Genomic DNA, 17,781 nt, shown 5'->3' on the forward strand with positions numbered 1-17,781 from the left:
CGTTCCCCATCCTGGGAGCATTGCCAGAAAACGATCGGTATTGTGTGGTTTTCTTTTTCAGTTTCAGAGGAATAAGAAGGAGTGAGTTGGAGCTTCTCAGAGTTCTGGATTGACCTGCTCTTACCAGTTTGTTGTTCAGGTAGTTGGGGGCCGGAGAGTGAAGGGTTTTGTGTGTGATACAGTCCTGCTTGTAGATACACCTCCCTTCCATGGGAAGCCAGTTGAGGGAGTTGAGAGCTGGAGGGATGTGTTCAATTTTTTTACTCCAGATACGAGTTGAGCGGCCATGTTCAACACTGCTCTTAGAGGGGCTAGGTGAGCTTTTGGAGTCCCTGTTAGGATGGCGTTCATGTAGTCAATTTTAGAGAGAACTAGGGATTGGACTACTGTCTTGAGGTCATCATGGGGAAGAAAAGGTTTCAAAAAGAGCACTTTTTGCTGAGTTTTTGATGTGGCCCTCCATAGATAAGTTCTTGTCAAGTGTGATGCCTAGAGACTTAACTGAGTCAGATAGGACGGTGGGGCAGTTTAGGGCGACCAGATTCTTAAGCCACTCTTGGATTGGACGATGGTTGCTTTTTGGAGAGAATAGGATTAGTTCCTTTTTTAGCTGGATTGAGCTTTAAGTGATTGACGTTGAACCAAGTTTGGATCACGGTTAGCGTGGTATTGAGGTGTTGGATGTCGCTGGAGACTTGATTTTGAAATAGATTTTGGTGTCATCAGCGTAAAGGTGGTAATTCACTCCAGCTTTTTTCAAGATGATTGTGTAGGGCTCCATGAAGAGATTGAAGAGGGACAGGGAGAGGATCGAGCCTTGTTGGCTTTGAGAGACAGAAGTTGATTTTAATTTGTTGCGAGTGGTTTTGAAGGAAGGAGGTGAACCATTTTAGTACTGTGCCATTGATGCAGGAGCGCTTTGACAAGGTCTCCAGAAGCGCTGGATGATTTACTGTGTCGAATGCCACAGATAGGTCAATAAGGATGAGTAGGCAGGCATCACCTTCATCAAAAGTCTTGTGAATATCTTCAGAGAAGTTGAGAATAGCTGTTTCCGTGTTACAGCCTTTTCTGAATCCTGATTGAAGGATGTTGAGAAGGTTGAGCTCATCAATGTGTTTCTTGAGTTGGTGGAGAACACATTTCACCAATGTTTTTGCAAGGAATGGGAGGTTGGAGATAGGTCTGAGGTTGTTAAGATCATTAGGATCTGCCCCTGGTTTCCTGAGAATGGGTGTGATTTGTCCAAGTTGAAGGCAGTCTGGGACACAGCCTGAGGTGGGAGAGGCGTTGATGATTTTTCCAGAAAGGGGAAATGGTGTGGTTGAGTTCTTTTATAATTGTGGAAGGGATGGAGTCCATAGTGTGGGAGGAAGGTTTTAGGTTAGAAATTATACTGAAGACCTCATTTTACGACATTGGTTCAAAGTCGGACGAATGTGCATTGTTTTTTTAGCTGGAGGCAGGCCTGGTTGTTTCTGGATGGACGAAGGATTGATCAATTTTTGAGACTTTATCAGTGAAGAAGGTGGCAATTTCTTCACATCGCTCATTGGTGGCTTTGATTTCTTGAGAGGGAGTGCAGTTTGTTTGGCTTTTGACAATGTTGAAGAGTTCTCTCGGTCTGTTTTTCACCAGATATAGTTGGCTGCAGAAGAAAGACGCCTTTTCACAGAAAATTTGTTTTTTGTAAGCCTGCCTAGTAGATCTAAGTTGCGCTAGGTGTAAGGTCGAGGGGTTTAGTCTCTAAGACCTTTCGGTTTGTCTGAGATGACCCCTTTCCTCATTCAGCTCCACATTAAACCAGGGTTTTAATTTGGTTCGCCTCAATTGTTGAGTTTGAGTGGAGCTGCTTGGTCTAAAACCTCGGTCATTTTTTAGATAAAGTGTGTAGTGAGGTCATTGACCGTCAATGATGAGGGTTGGAGTTGAAGATGGGCATGAATCCTGGATTCAAGTTTGGATAAAGGGACTTCTTTGATGTTTCTAGTCCAGTGTTTAGGCTTGTCATCACAAATAGGTTGGTGGCTGACAAGTGCATTAATCTTGAACAGAATGAGGGGGTGGTCGGACCAGTCAATGGGAGAAATCTCTCTGAGAGAGATCAGTTCATTGTTGGTAATGATCGCATCCAGTGTTGCACCTTTGATGTGAGTTGGTTTATTGCAGAGTTGTTTGAGGTTATATATTTCAAGTAGGTTGGATAGGTTCTGGACAGTGGAGTCTTCTGGGCCGTTCCAGGGGATATTGAGGTCACCCAGGAACACGTCTTTAGTGTCTGTCACAGAGAACCGTGATATTAGATCAGTTAGTTCTTTGGGGAAAAGGGTATGCTCTCCAGGAGGATGGTAGAAGGTGTGGAATTTGATGGGTGAGGTGCACAAGAGATTCTCAGCCCCTGGTGCTAGAGATAACAAAAAGATGATGGGTGGAAAATGCATGGATGGGATTTCACATCAAAATGGAGACACTTCTATTTACATTTACTGCATCACCTTCTTTTAGCATGTTAACTCATGGATGAGTTGGTTTAGCAACTACTGTATGGCTAGCTACAAAAAAGCAGAACCTTCACAGAGAGGAATGTCACCTAAGGAGCACTTGTGCAAGTAGTGGAGAAGGAAGGTGCATAAAAGGGTTTACTGCTAAATCTAAATAATGAGAATGGTTGAAAGTAGTTTAGGTGTAGAAATAAAATAAAAATATGCTGAGAAACAATTTTGAAATTTCACACAAAAAGGACATGAGCCAGAAGAGTACATTCAAATATCAAAAAACACAAAACACATAAAATTTATTTTGGAAGCTTGCCATGTCTTGACACAAAAGAGTATCGCATTATGTGCCTGCCATTATATATAAAAATAAGAAAATATTTCAGTAATATTTGCCTTCTGCTACTCACTGACCAAAAAATCTGAGTGGCAAAGTATTTAATATGTGTTGCTAAAACCACAACTTACCTGAAAAATCCAAGGGTGCCGAGTCGATACTGAATTATGACTACAACCATGTTTCCATAGGCGGATATAGCGGAGCCATCATACATCGAAGCCCCTCCCAATACTAAACCACCTCCATGGATAAACACCATCACCTGAAAAGAAGAGCAAATATTCATCCTAGGAATGTTGGCCAATTCACATTTAGCAATCGTGTTTTCCATTTAGCCTCATACACAACATCATCAACTTTAAAAGGGACATTTATTTCAGATCATAGAGACTTCTACGTGTACATATGCAAATCTTTTCATGACTCACTAAGAACAGTACTTACTTAAAACATTTAAATGGGTTATTTGTGTAGATGTTTAATATTCATAATTTTTGCAGTAACTAAGCAAAACATGTTAAAGCAATTGAAAGCATTGTTATTATCTCTAGTTTTACCATGACCACAGTAAGACATTTACTGTGCAGGTGGATCAAAACGTCTATCCACTTGTGTCAGACCTATAATATAACAAGCATTTGCAATGCAATCGTTCTCGCCTTTGGGACCTTCTATCTATTTAGCAATGGATCACATTAGCCTGAGTGCTGAAACATCTAGGGCCAGATGTAGATAATCAGCATTTACCGATTCTAAAATACCGAATTTCACCGATTCGGTATTTTAGAATCGGTAAATGCTATGTAGGTATCCTTTAGTTAAATTTTAACAAATCGGTAAAATTCGGTAAATACCGAATCGGTATGAATGGGGAATACCGAGTCGGTAAATACCGAATCGGTATTTATCGATTCGGTATTCCCCATTCATTCCTATGAGCCTTAAGGTTGATAGGAATGAATGGGAATTACCGAATCAGTAAATACCGATTCGGTAAAAGGGGGAAAACATTGAAGGGTGGGAGGGTGTCACTTTGACATCCTGTTGCACCCCTCAATTGTGTATGGGTGCACATGTGGCACACATACATGCCCTAAGGGCATGTATGTCTGCCACATGGCAATGAAATAAATTGCATGAAATTGCTTTTTGGGGGCTTTTTGTTATTTACCACCAACTTGTAGTTGGTGGTAAATAACGAATCCTAACATGGGAAAAGCACTCATTTAAGTGCTCCCTACATTAAGAATTCGGTAATTTACCAAATCGGTATTTAAGAATTTGGTAATTTACTGATTCCTTAAATTACAGATTCAGTAAATTACTGAATACTAAGATGAGGCCCCTACATCAGAAAAACCTAATACCGGTCGGTAACAACCGAAATTCAGTAATTTTGGCCGTTACCGACCGGTATTAGGCTTCCTACATCTGGCCCTTTAACATGAAGGGAAAATAAGCAGCAAACTGCGTGACACACAAGGTATGGGAACACATGGAGAGGAATATTGCCTTTCAGCGGGAAATGGTGCTGTCCAAAGCTCTGTTTTTAATATAAAATCAAGGCCTTCACTGGTCATATCACTGAAAATCCAAGATTTGAAAAAAATATTATTGTCTTTGGGTGCTCGTGGAAGACAATTTCAATGGAGTGCAATCTAGAGAATGCTAAATTGATTCTGGTATTTTACTGACCTCTGCTTGTCGTTATATATCAAGAAAGTTAAAAAGAGGCAGTTGCCAGAAAAATTAAAAAAAGAAAGTCCCTAAGCAGAAACCAATTCTGGTATTTTACTGACCTCTCCTGGTCGTTTTCTATCAAGACAGTTAAATAGAGGCAGTTGAACAGAAATAAAGGTCACTATGCAGATGCAGACAAGTCCTAGGGCTGATCGCCAGAGCACACAAAGCAGTTACACATATAAGTATATACTAAAGTATATATAAGAGGTCTCGAATGCTCAACTCAAATATGATTCTTTCCTCGTTTAAGAAATCTTTTAGTATGTAATGTGCTCTCCAAATATGCATGAATCCTCATAAATGTTTTATTAAAATTCACGTATTTTGAAGAAATCACTTTGTATAAAGAAACTTTGAAGTGTGGACTGTTCTTATGCTTGAGATTAAGGAGTTTGTAAATGAAGCTGGTGCTCAACGTCATTGTCATTTGTTAAAAAGAATTTCAATTATTTATACTGTGGAATCTTCTGTCTTTTATTATTGGCTGTACCCTGATTTCCTTAGGTGTATAAGGTTACCCTTTCTTTTCCTAGCATCCATCACCATGCGTGACACACAATTGTGCAGTCTCTTTGAAATGAATGAACCTATCACTCAAATTGTGTTGTTACACTATTCCAATGAAATTGTGATAACAAGTTGGGCTCAATTGTTACACTTTTGTTGGGTCTTGCTACTGCCATCTCTAGCTGTCTGTTGATGGAGCTTTCATCCATACCTCAAAAAGAAGTTAAAAGGAGCATAGAAAGGGAGTGGGCTTTGATCAGCCCTCTTCAGCCATTGCGTTTCATGTGCTTTTCATGGCTTTCATTGCTTGAGTGGGCTGTCCATCTAGGCCAGTGGTTCTTGATCTGTGGTCCGAGGACCCTAGGGGTCCACGAGGACTACTTATGGGTCCACAACTGTTTTGCAAAATTAAATAATATTAAAATTAATAAATACAATTAATAAAGTATGTACAAATAAAAAGCAAAAAGTGAAATTTTACAACTTTTTCTATATTTGCTTGAGAATTAAATACATTTCAATATTTGAGTATTTGTTTGGTGTAACTTGTTTCTGTATTTGTGTATTTTTTTGAAGTACAAATCTTAGAATTTGTTTAGGCTGGGGTTGCCAGCTTCTAATAAGGAAACAGTAGGACTCCCCGGAATGCAGTAATGATTTAGTGAGGGTTAACAAAAGTCAAAAGGCTAAAAACAGTTGGTTTAGACCATCACATTCTGGGGTTAGGTACATCAAGTATTTCCTACTTAAACTGTGGAAGAAACCGGATATGCAGGTTGAAATTGAGCCCCATTGTTCGGTCTTGAAAATATTTAGTTTGCTGGCACAACAACCTTTTAATTGCTGATTGATAGCTTTACTGTTTGCAGTTTGTATGCAGAAGCCTATATTAAAATAAGGATGTGGAGCTTTTCACTGATCTTCCTTAAGCATTCAATTGTTCTACTTTGTTAGTTGTTGAAATAACTACTCTTTGGAAAAAGGTTATGTGTTGTGGGTTATGGTCACTTTCTGATCTGATCACAGTTTTAAATTATCTGACTTTACCACATTTGGTGTAATGAATGATAGTATGATCAAAGTATTTTTTAAATAGGTAGCATATCCTGGTTGATCGTGCCTATGTCGCTCATTCAATTTTCAGAGAGCAAGATCGAAGAAAGTAACCAACCTCCCCTCCACTGCATTGCGATGAGCATCTTACTTAATGTTAAAAAAAAAACCTGGAAATCAACTTAAAAAAACAAAAGTTACAAGGCCGTTATAGTCAGGTTCAGATTTTACATGCACAAAATCATAGAAATTCAGCTGTTAGAGGTATTTCAAATAACAATAACTCGTACCGTAAAGTAACTATTTCCTCGCCATGCACTGCTAATTAACCCAGACATTTGATCACTCATGACATCATTGATAACATTACTGTAACATTTGCAGTAAAATTAGTGATGAAGAAACTGTGCCTGGCGAGGGTGCAAGTTATAGGTAACTTATGGCAAGAGTTAAAGTTACTTGAAATAACTCTAACTATAGCATCTGATTTTCTATGATTTTGTGCGTGTTAAATCTGAACCTAACTATAAAGTCTGTGTAATCTTTTCCTTTTTTGTGAAGATCAGATCAGATCAGATCAGATCAGACAGACAGACAGACAGACAGGCAGGCAGACAGACAGACAGACAGAAAGACAGTTTAGTTTTATTACTTTAGCACAGTTACTTAAAACCATTGCTGTACAAAATCTACTTTAGCACGGGTATAAAATTTAGCTTTTAACACATTTATCAAATAAAACAAGGCTAAAGAACAATTTTCAAGGCTTAGAGACCAATATGGTTATTGAGGAGTAGCGTTATGGTTGCCTGTGTGAACGTTTTGCTGTGCTTGGCCGGATAAAATAATTAAGACAGAGAGTACTGGGCCAAAGGACGGAAAAAGTCTGTAATGAGTCTTTGGGGAGAGGGGGAGGAAGCGTGGCAACTAAGGGAGGTAATAGAAGATTGTCCAAAAGTCTCACAAATTTTCCAAACCTTGCGAGCACTTGAATGTCCGTAGAGGTAAAGCACAAGGCTGAGGCCTCCCAGCACGTCCTAGCGCCCCATTTTAAGAACAAGGGTTTCAAAAGGGACCTTCTGGGGACTGCTAGTGCCGGGCAGCAGCACAGAAGATGCAGCCATGATTCAGAGTGGCATTTGTGCAGCCTGCAAGCCCCCCACTCGCTTGTTGGGGCCCATTTGTTGAAGGCCGTCGAGCGCAGGCCTAGAAGTCGCATAAACATTATGTTCTTCCGAGCCACTTTGCTTAAGTTTCCCTGGCAGTATGCTTGTGGACACCCAAGAAGATACGAAGAGTTCAAGGGGAGCAGAATGGTTGATGCCTTTAGAGCCTGCAGATCCATGGACTGAGAAATAAGTTTAACTTGCTTATTGATGGTGCTTTTCCATGCCGAGTATGGAATAGTGACTGAGAGGAGAGATGACTTGTCAATCTCTAACACTCTTATGGCCTTTGTAATCTCGGTATTCCAGGGATTGCCAGGGCTAGGGCTGGACAGGATTCCTTTTAGCTGGAATTTAAGAGTGTTATCACCTGCTTTTAGGGTCCTAATGAAATATTTCAGGATGTCGGCCTCGCAGTGAAGAGATTGTCTTTGTAGGCCCAGCTCCAATCGTAGTCTTGCCCGCTAAATAAAACTTGGCAGATGGAAAAGTTTTTTATAGGTGGAAATTTGGGCGAGCTCAAGACTGGAGGAGCACGCACCAGGAAATGCCTGGTGTCTGTAGATTAATGCAGGAAGTAGAATAGCTTTAGTCACCTTCAAGATGGCTTCTGCAGAGGGACTGCTCAAAGTTTGGTTCAGCCGGGTCAGGGAGGGGGAATTGCGCCTGCTCTCTTTTGCAAAGCGTTATTATATACGGGGTAACCCAACAAAAGTCCTAGGACCTGGGTATCAAGTGTTACAGTAAAAAATGGTCCTAGACGTTAGTTCCAAATACAGTTATTAGTACTTTTTTACACAATTCAACTCAGTTTTCATTCCACATGCGATTGAATCCTGTCATGAAGAATTTTGGAAAAAGGAGAGAAAACACATAGCCCAAAAATAATCAGATGTCCAAACCACACAATGTTCTCGTAAAGGTCTTAAAAGTTGAGGAAAAGAAACTCTACCATTTATTTTATAAAATTCCTCATCATTATACAATATATACAAACACAATTTTATGAAAAGCAGAAAGCGGGGTTACCAACTAGTAACGTGCATAGAATAGAGTGAAAAGATTATTAGTGCTCGTGTAGGACAGAAAATGACCAAGTAGGTCTCTTGCAAAGCAGCTAGGTGAGCTGTAGGCCTGGACGTCTGGTTGAACCAGACTCCCAGGTAATTATATTTTACTGTTGTGTTAATCCTGACGGGCCCGATGTTCCATGCCAGCCTTTTCTTGTTCTTGCATCTGCCAAATACCAGTACCTTCGTCTTTGCCTGGTTGATTTTCAGACTTTGGCGGAGTTATATATATGAAGCGTACTTAATGCCCGTTGGAGACCCGATTTTGCTTGGTCCATTATTACAATATCATCTGCATATTGTAATATGTGAAGAGACAGACAGACAGACAGACAGACAGACAGACAGACAGACAGACAGACAGATAGATAGATAGATAGATAGATAGATAGATAGATAGATAGATAGATAGATAGATAGATAGATAGATAGATAGATAGATAGATAGATAGATAGATAGATAGATAGATAGATAGATAGATAGATAGATAGATAGATAGATAGATAGATAGATAGATAGTCGCCAGTAGGTAGTTATAGTTAAGACCCAGTTTCCATAGAAAAAGCGTTTTTTGACTTGGTTATATCTTTGGTGCCCTTTGATGACTCTTCATGAAATTTTCAAAAAAAAGCGTAGTGAGGGCCCATAAAAAGGGGGGGACAAAGTGTGTTGCCCATGTTAATTCCCATAGAGATTTTAGACATGCCTACAGCCTGAACCGCTGGTCGGAAATACACCAAATTTGCCTAAATGTTAGCCTTTGGTCCAGAAAGCACGCTTTTTGTTATTTGATGTAAATTCATTCAGTAGTTTTTGAGACATTAAAGGAAATAAAAATGTGTATACCTAGGGTCACAAATCCTTCACAAAAAATGGCAAGCTCATGCAGAGATCTGCAGAGCTCTGATTGGCTGGCAACACTTCAACCAGGAAAATGCACACAGAAAGAGGAAGAAAAGGGGGCAGGGTATGAATATTCTAACCACGAGCCTTGGTCTTAAGGTCCCACTGGGACCCCGACAGGGCAAAAAAACAATTTTTTAAAATTCACAGCGATTTTCACAAAAATTTGTGAATAACACCATGAATAAAAAAAAACAAGTATGGTCTCTCGCGCTTGTTTTTACTGAAGGACCCCTGCCCCCCCGGTTGGGACAAATAATGGCAGGGGTGCACATGGCCCCCTCCAAGTACATTTTATTCCTTGAGAACCACCACCTCCCTGGGTTCTACATATAAATATAGGGAGGCTGCGCAACTCCCCCGGGTCCTGAGATCACCACCTCCCCGGACTTTTTAAAAAAAAAAGGAGGTGGGGGGTGCATGGACCCAACCTCCTACAGCTTTAATGAGACCTGGGAACTATCACTTCCCCTAGGCTACATATATATTATATATAGGGGGGATAAGCTCCACCCCATCCCTGGGGCTTTTTTAAAACAGGGGTAGGGGCCCCTCCTAGGCCTTTTAGTAGCTCCTGGGAACACTGCCTCCCAAGGCTAAACTAAACAATATGAAGTGGGTCCACCACCACCTAGCCGCAGCCAAATCCAAAATGTAAACATGGAGGGGGTTAAGCGGCCATATAAGGCTCCGGGGACCACCTCCTACCTGGGGCCGGTCTATGCAAAACAAAGGCCCCCCTCCTGGAGCCATTTATGGCCCTTAGGACTGCCACTCCCCCGGACCGACTCCTGCTATCCATCTGGGAGATGGCAGGGACCACAGGGGTATTGAGGCTCTCCAGCAGTCCCCAATAGTGCTCATTGGGTGCCCTGGTTGGGCACCAAGGCACCCAGCCTTAGTGTGGCGGGTCCAACAGATGGGGTCCCAGGGGCCAAAATAGGCCCGGAGAGGAGGCCTTCCCTTCCAATAACTAGCCGGGCCCCATGGAATAGGTGGTTCCTGAGGCATATATATGGTCTAAAGGGGGAACACCAAGCTACCTAAGATAGCGTCCAGTGCACCCATCGAACCAATACAATTTAATGTAAATAAAATTCAATGTAAATATAGGTGGCAGTAAGAATAGTAATTGATTACAATGGTGATGTAGGAATAACCAATTTAGTGGGTGTAGATGTTATTGTATGCATCATCAACATCGATATAGTGCCATGCAGCCCTTGTTTAGTGCCTGAAGTGAATTAGAATTAGGTCCTATCAGGTCACGCAGGACAGAGCAGACAAAGGGATGTTGTGATCCATCTATGAGCACATGATCCTATAAATAGCTGCATGAGTTGCTAGACTAAAGCACAGCCCATCTGGGTGCACCCCTCCCCACCTTGGTACTTAGGCACAGAGATGGTGATTATCCTGTACTCACACCAGAAGACCGGAGGTTACCATGCTGTTGCAGGGGATCCACCTAAAAACAAAGAAACAACCAACCTTTGGTACATGGAGTGTGCTTAGCAAGCACAGTTACTGCTACCGGGGGTACCTTGCCTTCACCTGAAGATTTCCATCATTTCTTCTGCAGGAGTGTCAGAAAAGACCAGAGGCAAAAGGTAGTACTGAGCTCCAATAGTCAAGGAGGGCACCAGGAAGGTTCACTCAGGTTATGTCATGGCAAAGCACTTCACTTTACTCGAGTGGGGCTTCAACTTTTAATCCCAGACTTGGCTAACTGAGATGTGACTAAACCAATCCAAAATGGCATTAAAAGTGTGTGAACCATGAAAACTGGCAGAATCTAGTTTTGCACACTTTCACCAACTGTGGGTAATCAAATGTGGATTCTCAGCTGCCTCCCAGAAGGCTTGAAGGGCAGAGATGCTTACGGGCGATGCAAGCCGGATCTACTCCCAAAATGTATTGCTGTTCCCATACCTATGAGCATTTATGCAGGCAATATTTGCGGCAAGCTGCTGTGGCAGGACAATTTCTGTATTCGACATTGACAGCATGTTCGGGGAGGAGGATGTGCTGTGCTTGTCATTTGTGTGGGCAGGCAGCCATCTTCCATTTTGCATACACAAAGTTTTGGTAATGTTATACATTCAGGGTGAAGAGCTCAGGGGTCCTCAATCTTGGAAGTCACTGGCCTTTACTATCAGATGCTAAATGTTAGCAGTGTTTTGCAACAAAGGGGTCCCACGAGGTATTCCCTTGTGAGCAAATGGCTGGGTATCATTTTGGGGTCCTACTGTCCCAATGGACACCAAGTATGCCACTTGAAAGCGCAGGAGGGGGCTCTTGGAAGAAAGAGTCCTTCAAAGAGAAAAAAAAATAAAAAGTGGCATAAAACTTCAGCAAATAAAAGCAAATCATGTGTTAATAGGACAGCCAGAGCTAACAACCTTGAGGTTTAGTCTAGAAGCCTATTCATCCCAAGTAGACAACAGTAGCTGTTCCCAAGTGCCTTTCACCAGGGGCTAAATGAAAGATGAATGGACTCCCAGGGGCAAAGATTGCCTGTGAGTCTCGCATCGCCAAATGAACTGTTCTGACTGTGGGGCTCCAACCCCTGCAATTTCACCAGTGCTCACTGGCTCCTTCACCCAGCATGGTGTGAGTATTGTCTCATGGTCAGCCACTGGACTGCTTCCAGGAACAGTATGCACAAGTCAACTATGGAGGTCCTCCTGACAAAGCTGGGCAATGCAATGGTCAGGCAATTGGCTGGCACTTTTGCCCTCGATCTGGAACTCGAATGGACCGCAAGGACCCTTAGGTACTTTTGGCAGGACCAGGTTTTGGTTAGAATCACTTTTTTTTTAGATCAGAGCAAGTCCTTACTTCTTTTTCTTTGTGAAACACCCTCCAATATCTTGGTTCATTAATTCTATGTGCCTAGTCAGATTAGGCCCAGAGATATTTTTTTCTAAAGTTTGGAAAGTCCCTAGCACCTGTGCATGCCAAATGAACAGCCTTGGATAGGATAACCATGTGAATATATAGTGCTGATAAAAGAGACAAGATTGGTAGCACAGTACGAATTTTACACAGTTCCCCCAGAGTCCTGAAGGATGGAGACATCAATTCAAGTTTAAGACAAACAGAAGGTGCTTCTTGTCAGATGCTGGTGGTAATCAATGCTTCTTTAATGGCTCCTTGTAGTCTGAACCCACAAAAATGTCCAGGGGAAAGTCCTAGGCTGGCTGTGTTCCTAAGGTTCCCAGTGAAAAGCCCCATCCCTTCTGTCCCAAGGCCTGACCGCTTCTTGTCCATTTGAAGGATGACACCACTTGCCAGAGCAATGCATTATATTTTAACATACACAGTAGCTTACTATATATCTTTAAGTGTCAGAAAAATTTACAAAACACTTTCACTCACTGGATGATGTCATCAGTGATGTAATCTGAGATGACATCAGTGATGTCACTGACTGTCATGAGTGCTATGTGAGGTGCTGTGTGAGGTCATAAGCAATGCATTATGGGGGCATACGTTATAGTTAGCTCAGGTAAGTCTAACTGCTGACTTTCTATGGTTTAAAAGAATGAGAGAGCATTTAAATACATATATTTAAATGCTCACTACTTACCGGCAAAATACTTATATTTACCATGAGAAAAATGCACTCACATTTTTGTGGAAAAAGGCATCCGTGGTAAAAGCATATCCGTTGGAAAAACAATTAGTTTGAAAAGACTTTCGTTGTAAAGGCATCTCGTTGTTTAGCCTCTGTTGTTAAAGATGTTTCCCCGGTCATGTCTAACGGGCAAAATAAACTTTTTGCCAGGCCCAAGCCTTCCCTTTGTGTACATATCAGTCACGCCTACAGCGGCTCGCCTTGGGCAACCAAGGGGGCAGGATGCAATGTATTTAAAAGGCAGGACAGGTACTATTACATTTTCCATGTTCTTCTGGAGAAAAACTCCCAAAGTAATTTTTCACTACGTCAAGGCCTATATTTCTAATAGGATAACATTGGGATTATCTTATTACATTCTATAAGCATATTTTCTAATTGTGAAGCAATAAGACCCCCAAGTCTGGTGTCTCTGGAATCCTAATTTAAAATCCTAACTTAAAGAGAAGTAGGATTTTAAATTGGAAAATACCACTTTTAGAAAGAACACATTTTCTTAGGTTAACCATTTGATGCCTGCTACCTGTCTCTGATCAGTCTGGGTGGCTGACAGCTGGGATTTGTGTATTCTCCCTACACAGCCAAACAGAATCGAAGCTTAGGTGTGATTTGATGGGCCATACTGGGAGGATGGGAGGGAGGAGCTGGACCCAACCTCACTTACACATGAATAGGCTGTGTCCTGTCCCCACACAAAGGGCCGCATCATCCCCAATAGTGAGTCTGGAGCCAGGCAGGAATGGTGGAACTCGCTGCACTTCCAAGGTCTGTCTTTGAAGTCTCCACCACTTGAAAAGGCCCAACTGGGTATAAGTTATGGACCTTTGAATTGAGTTGAGTTGAGTTGTTTCTTGTTAAGCGCTCGAATGCCGAGGCGTCTTGCCGCTGATTGTGGTACACAGATCAGAACGTCATAGGAAAATTTTAAATCCTAGAACAGGGGTCTCCAACCGGTCGATCGCGAGCTACCGGTAGCTCGCTGAGGCCCCATGAGTAGCTCGCAATGGCATTTCTAATTTGGCCACTGACGCCAAATCATGAACATCGAGGAGGGATGCAGCTAAAGGGAACACGAGGCACCCTTAAAGGGGAAACCCTCCCCCGCCTCCGGGAGACACGTCTGTGCTGCTTTGCAATGGTGAACGCGAGAGTCCCCGCATTGGGATGTTTTAGTTCAAGATCACACGAAGCGTCGGAGAAGGACGGGATTCACAAACTCCATATTTTAAAGCCTCATTCCTAAAACAACTGTGGGGCGGTTATGGTATCAACAGGGCAGAGGAAGGCCACTCCTCGCCCTCGCTCCCGGGGAGCCTGCGACAACACCATAATGAGCCACTCAGCCCCCGCTCCGCTGGCGTCATCAGAGGGCACTTCTCACCTCCTCATCACCTAGGAATAGCCCAGGGCGCTGCAGCTGGGGCCGGGCTGCCAGGGTGGCTGACCCCTGCCTTTTCAGCGCCTCAGCTGGGGGCCGAGGGTTCAAACGTAGGCCCCAGCTCCGCTTACCAAAACACTGAAAACAATGACGCCCTCAACCCACGTCGGAGCACAGAAAACAGAAGTGGGTATTTCAAGAAGCAAATAAACATGCGTAAGACAAGTCTATAAGAATTATTTGTAGCAGCACCCCCACGCGGGAATGTATCCGAAGGTTGCTTCCCAAATTGGAAAAATCGGTGCACAAATGTACAATGGGTTATATTGGTGCAGTTATGTGTTTTCTGGAAATTTCAATGTTTATGACATTTTTTAGTTTTTTCCCCCGCATGATTTAAACCCTCACCCCTCCCTTCCTCAGAATGGTCGCCTCGGCCCACAGCAGTACATGACGTGTCATGGCGTGGAGTTCCTCTGGCAGTGTTGTAGTCTCTCAGAAGCCTCTGCGCCTTGCTGCACTCCGTCTGCTGGTGCCCTCTGGTGATTTGGCACTGCCAGGGTTCACGAGGTCAGGTACCCTGTAAACATCGACTGACATAAAGGTTTAATATGCCACTTGCCAAGGCCTCGCAGGGGGTGATAAGTGATTGTAGTGCCTGAAGATCTCAGAATTAATCTTAGGCGCGTGGTGTTTCTGCTTTAATTTGATTAATATCCGGAGCTTTCAGTGGCCCGGCTCACTCTGTGTCCCAGACCCAGAAATATTTTAAAACACATTGAAATGGGTCTCTATCAGGGCCTATATTCACCTCCTTAACTTGACCGGTAAAACACTGACAATTTCTGAATATTTGAAGTGCAGCAGAGAGCGGGAGCTCTGTATGTGAGGTGAAGGGACAGATAAACACGAGCCTATGTGTGGTGTAGGGAACACACGGATACTGCAAATTTGGGGCACAGGGAAGGGGGCAATTAAGAAGCTGCACTTGAGGGGCTGGCACACATGATGATGACACTATGCATGTGAGGTGCAGGAAAAAAAATTACATGACAGTGAATGTGAGGTGCAGGTACAGAGGCTGTACATGTGCAAAGCGGGGAGGCATACATGAGGCTGTGCATTTGAAATACAAGGACTAGCTGGCATGATGCTTTGCGTGTGGGGAGCATGGAGCAAACAGAGGACTACATGTAGGGTATGGGGAACAAACTTATGATATCGCATGTGAGATGGAGGGAGCAGGTACACATGAGGCTGTGCATGTGAGGTACATGGAACACCCTGTTTCTCCTGCTGTTCAATAAGTGTTGTACTCCAAGGTATTGTTTTTAAAAGCACATGAAACTCAATATGGAAATACTGAGACACCTTCAGTACCAGCCTCCATCCTCCCATTCCTGGGATCAGAACCCCATACTCAGCTGCCCAGTCTAATCCTGGAAGAGCGCTTTGTCTCAGTTTATAACAGCATCCAGGTGTTTTCCTTTCCCCTTCAACACTCTCTGCTTTGTTTGTGGCTCAACTGGAGGGTGTACTACTTGAGTGTGAGGGTGACTTGTGATGTTTTATTAATAAAAGATGGAATGAGTACTATGGAATCATTGAAATAAAGCAGACTTTTTTTAAGAGTTTCATGTGCCCTAGAGTAAAATGTGCCACATGAATATATATTCTAGGGAACTCTAAGTTTTTTGTTCAAACCACAGTATGGGTTCCAAAGACATTAGACTTAAAGTCAATGAAGCTGGGTAAGGGGGTCCCTTGAAAAAATGTGCGCGTTGCTTCGCCTTTAGTAGCTCACGACGATTTTCACTGATCGAAAGTAGCTCTCACTACAGAAAAGGTTGGAGACCCCTGTCCTAGAAAATAGCCACGTTTTCAGCTCTTTTCTAAACATACAAAGGTTAGGCTGGAGTCGAAGTGTAGATGGCATCTTGGGGCATATTACCAAGCAATAGCGATAATTATCGCTATTGCTTGGTTAGAGACAAAACTTTACCGCAGCGCTGCGGCGATTTTTACCGCAAATAAACCTTGGTATTACCAAGGTTTAACGCAAATGCGGTAAAAATCGCCGCAAAGCATGAATATCGCTGAAAAGTCAGCGATATTCATGCATTAGCGAGCTAATGCTCTTAGCCATGTTATCCACCTCCCATTGGATAACATGGCTAAGAACTGCTCAGGGCAGGTGTTAGCTTTTGGAGATATTCCCGCTTAGCGCGAATATCTCCAAAAGTTGGTAATAGGAGATAGCGATGTTAGCAACTGTTTTCAGTCGCTAACATCTTGGCACGCCCACTTTGCATCTCATTAGTGATAAATATCACTGACATGCAAAGTGGGGCCCAAGATGGTCGTTATCTCCTACTAGCTGTCGCTAACTGGTGTTAGCGGCAGCTAGGTAATAGGGAGATAATTTTATCTCCGCTTTCTTGGCTTTTAAAGCCAAAAAAGCGGAGATAAACCCCCTTGATAATATGCCCCCTTGTTCCATAGCTTGGCAGCACAGAAGGACAGGGAGCGCCACCCCACCTTATCTTCCGGATTTTCGGAACACAGACAAGACCCAGCGTGGTAGATCTAAGTGTTCTAGTAGGTGAATATCTAGAGAACAGTTTCTGTATCTCCCCAGAGATTCCTCCATGGAGAGCATTATGTTCCAAGCAAAGGGACTTAAAATCGACCCGTTGCTGTACTGGAAGCCGATGTAAGGACCTGATGGCATCCGACGTAGGATGGCCCTTAGGAATATTAAGAAGCAGTCTGGCTGCCGCATTTTGCAACAATTGCAACTTACTACTCTGCGCTTTGTCAATCCCTACGAAAAATGAGTTGCAGTAATAAATCTTAGAAAGAAAAAGTGCCACTACAACAGTCTTTTGGAGTACCTGTGAGATGAACAGGAATATTTTCCTAGGTACTTTCAGGAGGAAACAGCAAGAAGAGGTCAACTGATTGACCTGAGCTGAAAGTTTAAGTTGATCATCAAGGATCACACCTAGATTCCTGACCATGGTGACTGGGCATGGGCACTCCCCCTCCTCTGTTGGCCACGAACTGTTGTTCCACAGAGAGGGTCCCTTGCCCAACTCGAGAACCTCTGTTTTATCAGTATTAATTTTCACAAAAATTTGGCTCATCCAGGACATTTTGTCTTTCAGACATGCATGGAAACTGCCGGCTACCAGCTCTGGTTGTTTAGATACTGATATCGTGAGCTGGGAGTCATCGGGATACATGATCAAGGAAAAGCCATGTTTTCTTACAACATTGGCCAACGGGGACATATATATATATATTAAAAAGGGTAGGCGACAGAGCTGATCCCTGCGGGACACCACATGGGAGATGGAAGGTTTCAGATTGTAGGTTTTCCCAGTGGGTATTCTGTTCTCTGCCTTTTAGAAAGGAAGAAAGGAGAGACAGAGCGGTATCCACTATTCCCACCTCTTGCAGCCGCTGCACCAGCACCGTGTGAT

General features: G+C 42.9%; 1 protein-coding gene across 3 annotated transcripts in view; it reads right to left on the reverse strand.

Moving 5' to 3' along the window:
- Window positions 1-17,781, reverse strand: part of LOC147677778 (fatty acyl-CoA hydrolase precursor, medium chain-like) — a 356,692-nt gene that overhangs the window by 216,173 nt on the left and 122,738 nt on the right. For all 3 annotated transcript variants that reach the window (XM_086945437.1, XM_086945438.1, XM_086945436.1), the window contains one exon: window positions 2,964-3,097. In XM_086945437.1, coding sequence (XP_086801563.1) covers window positions 2,964-3,097 — 134 coding nt within the window. The remainder of the gene's footprint in view (window positions 1-2,963; window positions 3,098-17,781) is intronic.

This window comes from Lissotriton vulgaris, chromosome 12 (genome assembly GCF_964263255.1).
Source record: "Lissotriton vulgaris chromosome 12, aLisVul1.2, whole genome shotgun sequence".
Classification (NCBI taxonomy): domain Eukaryota; kingdom Metazoa; phylum Chordata; class Amphibia; order Caudata; family Salamandridae; genus Lissotriton; species Lissotriton vulgaris.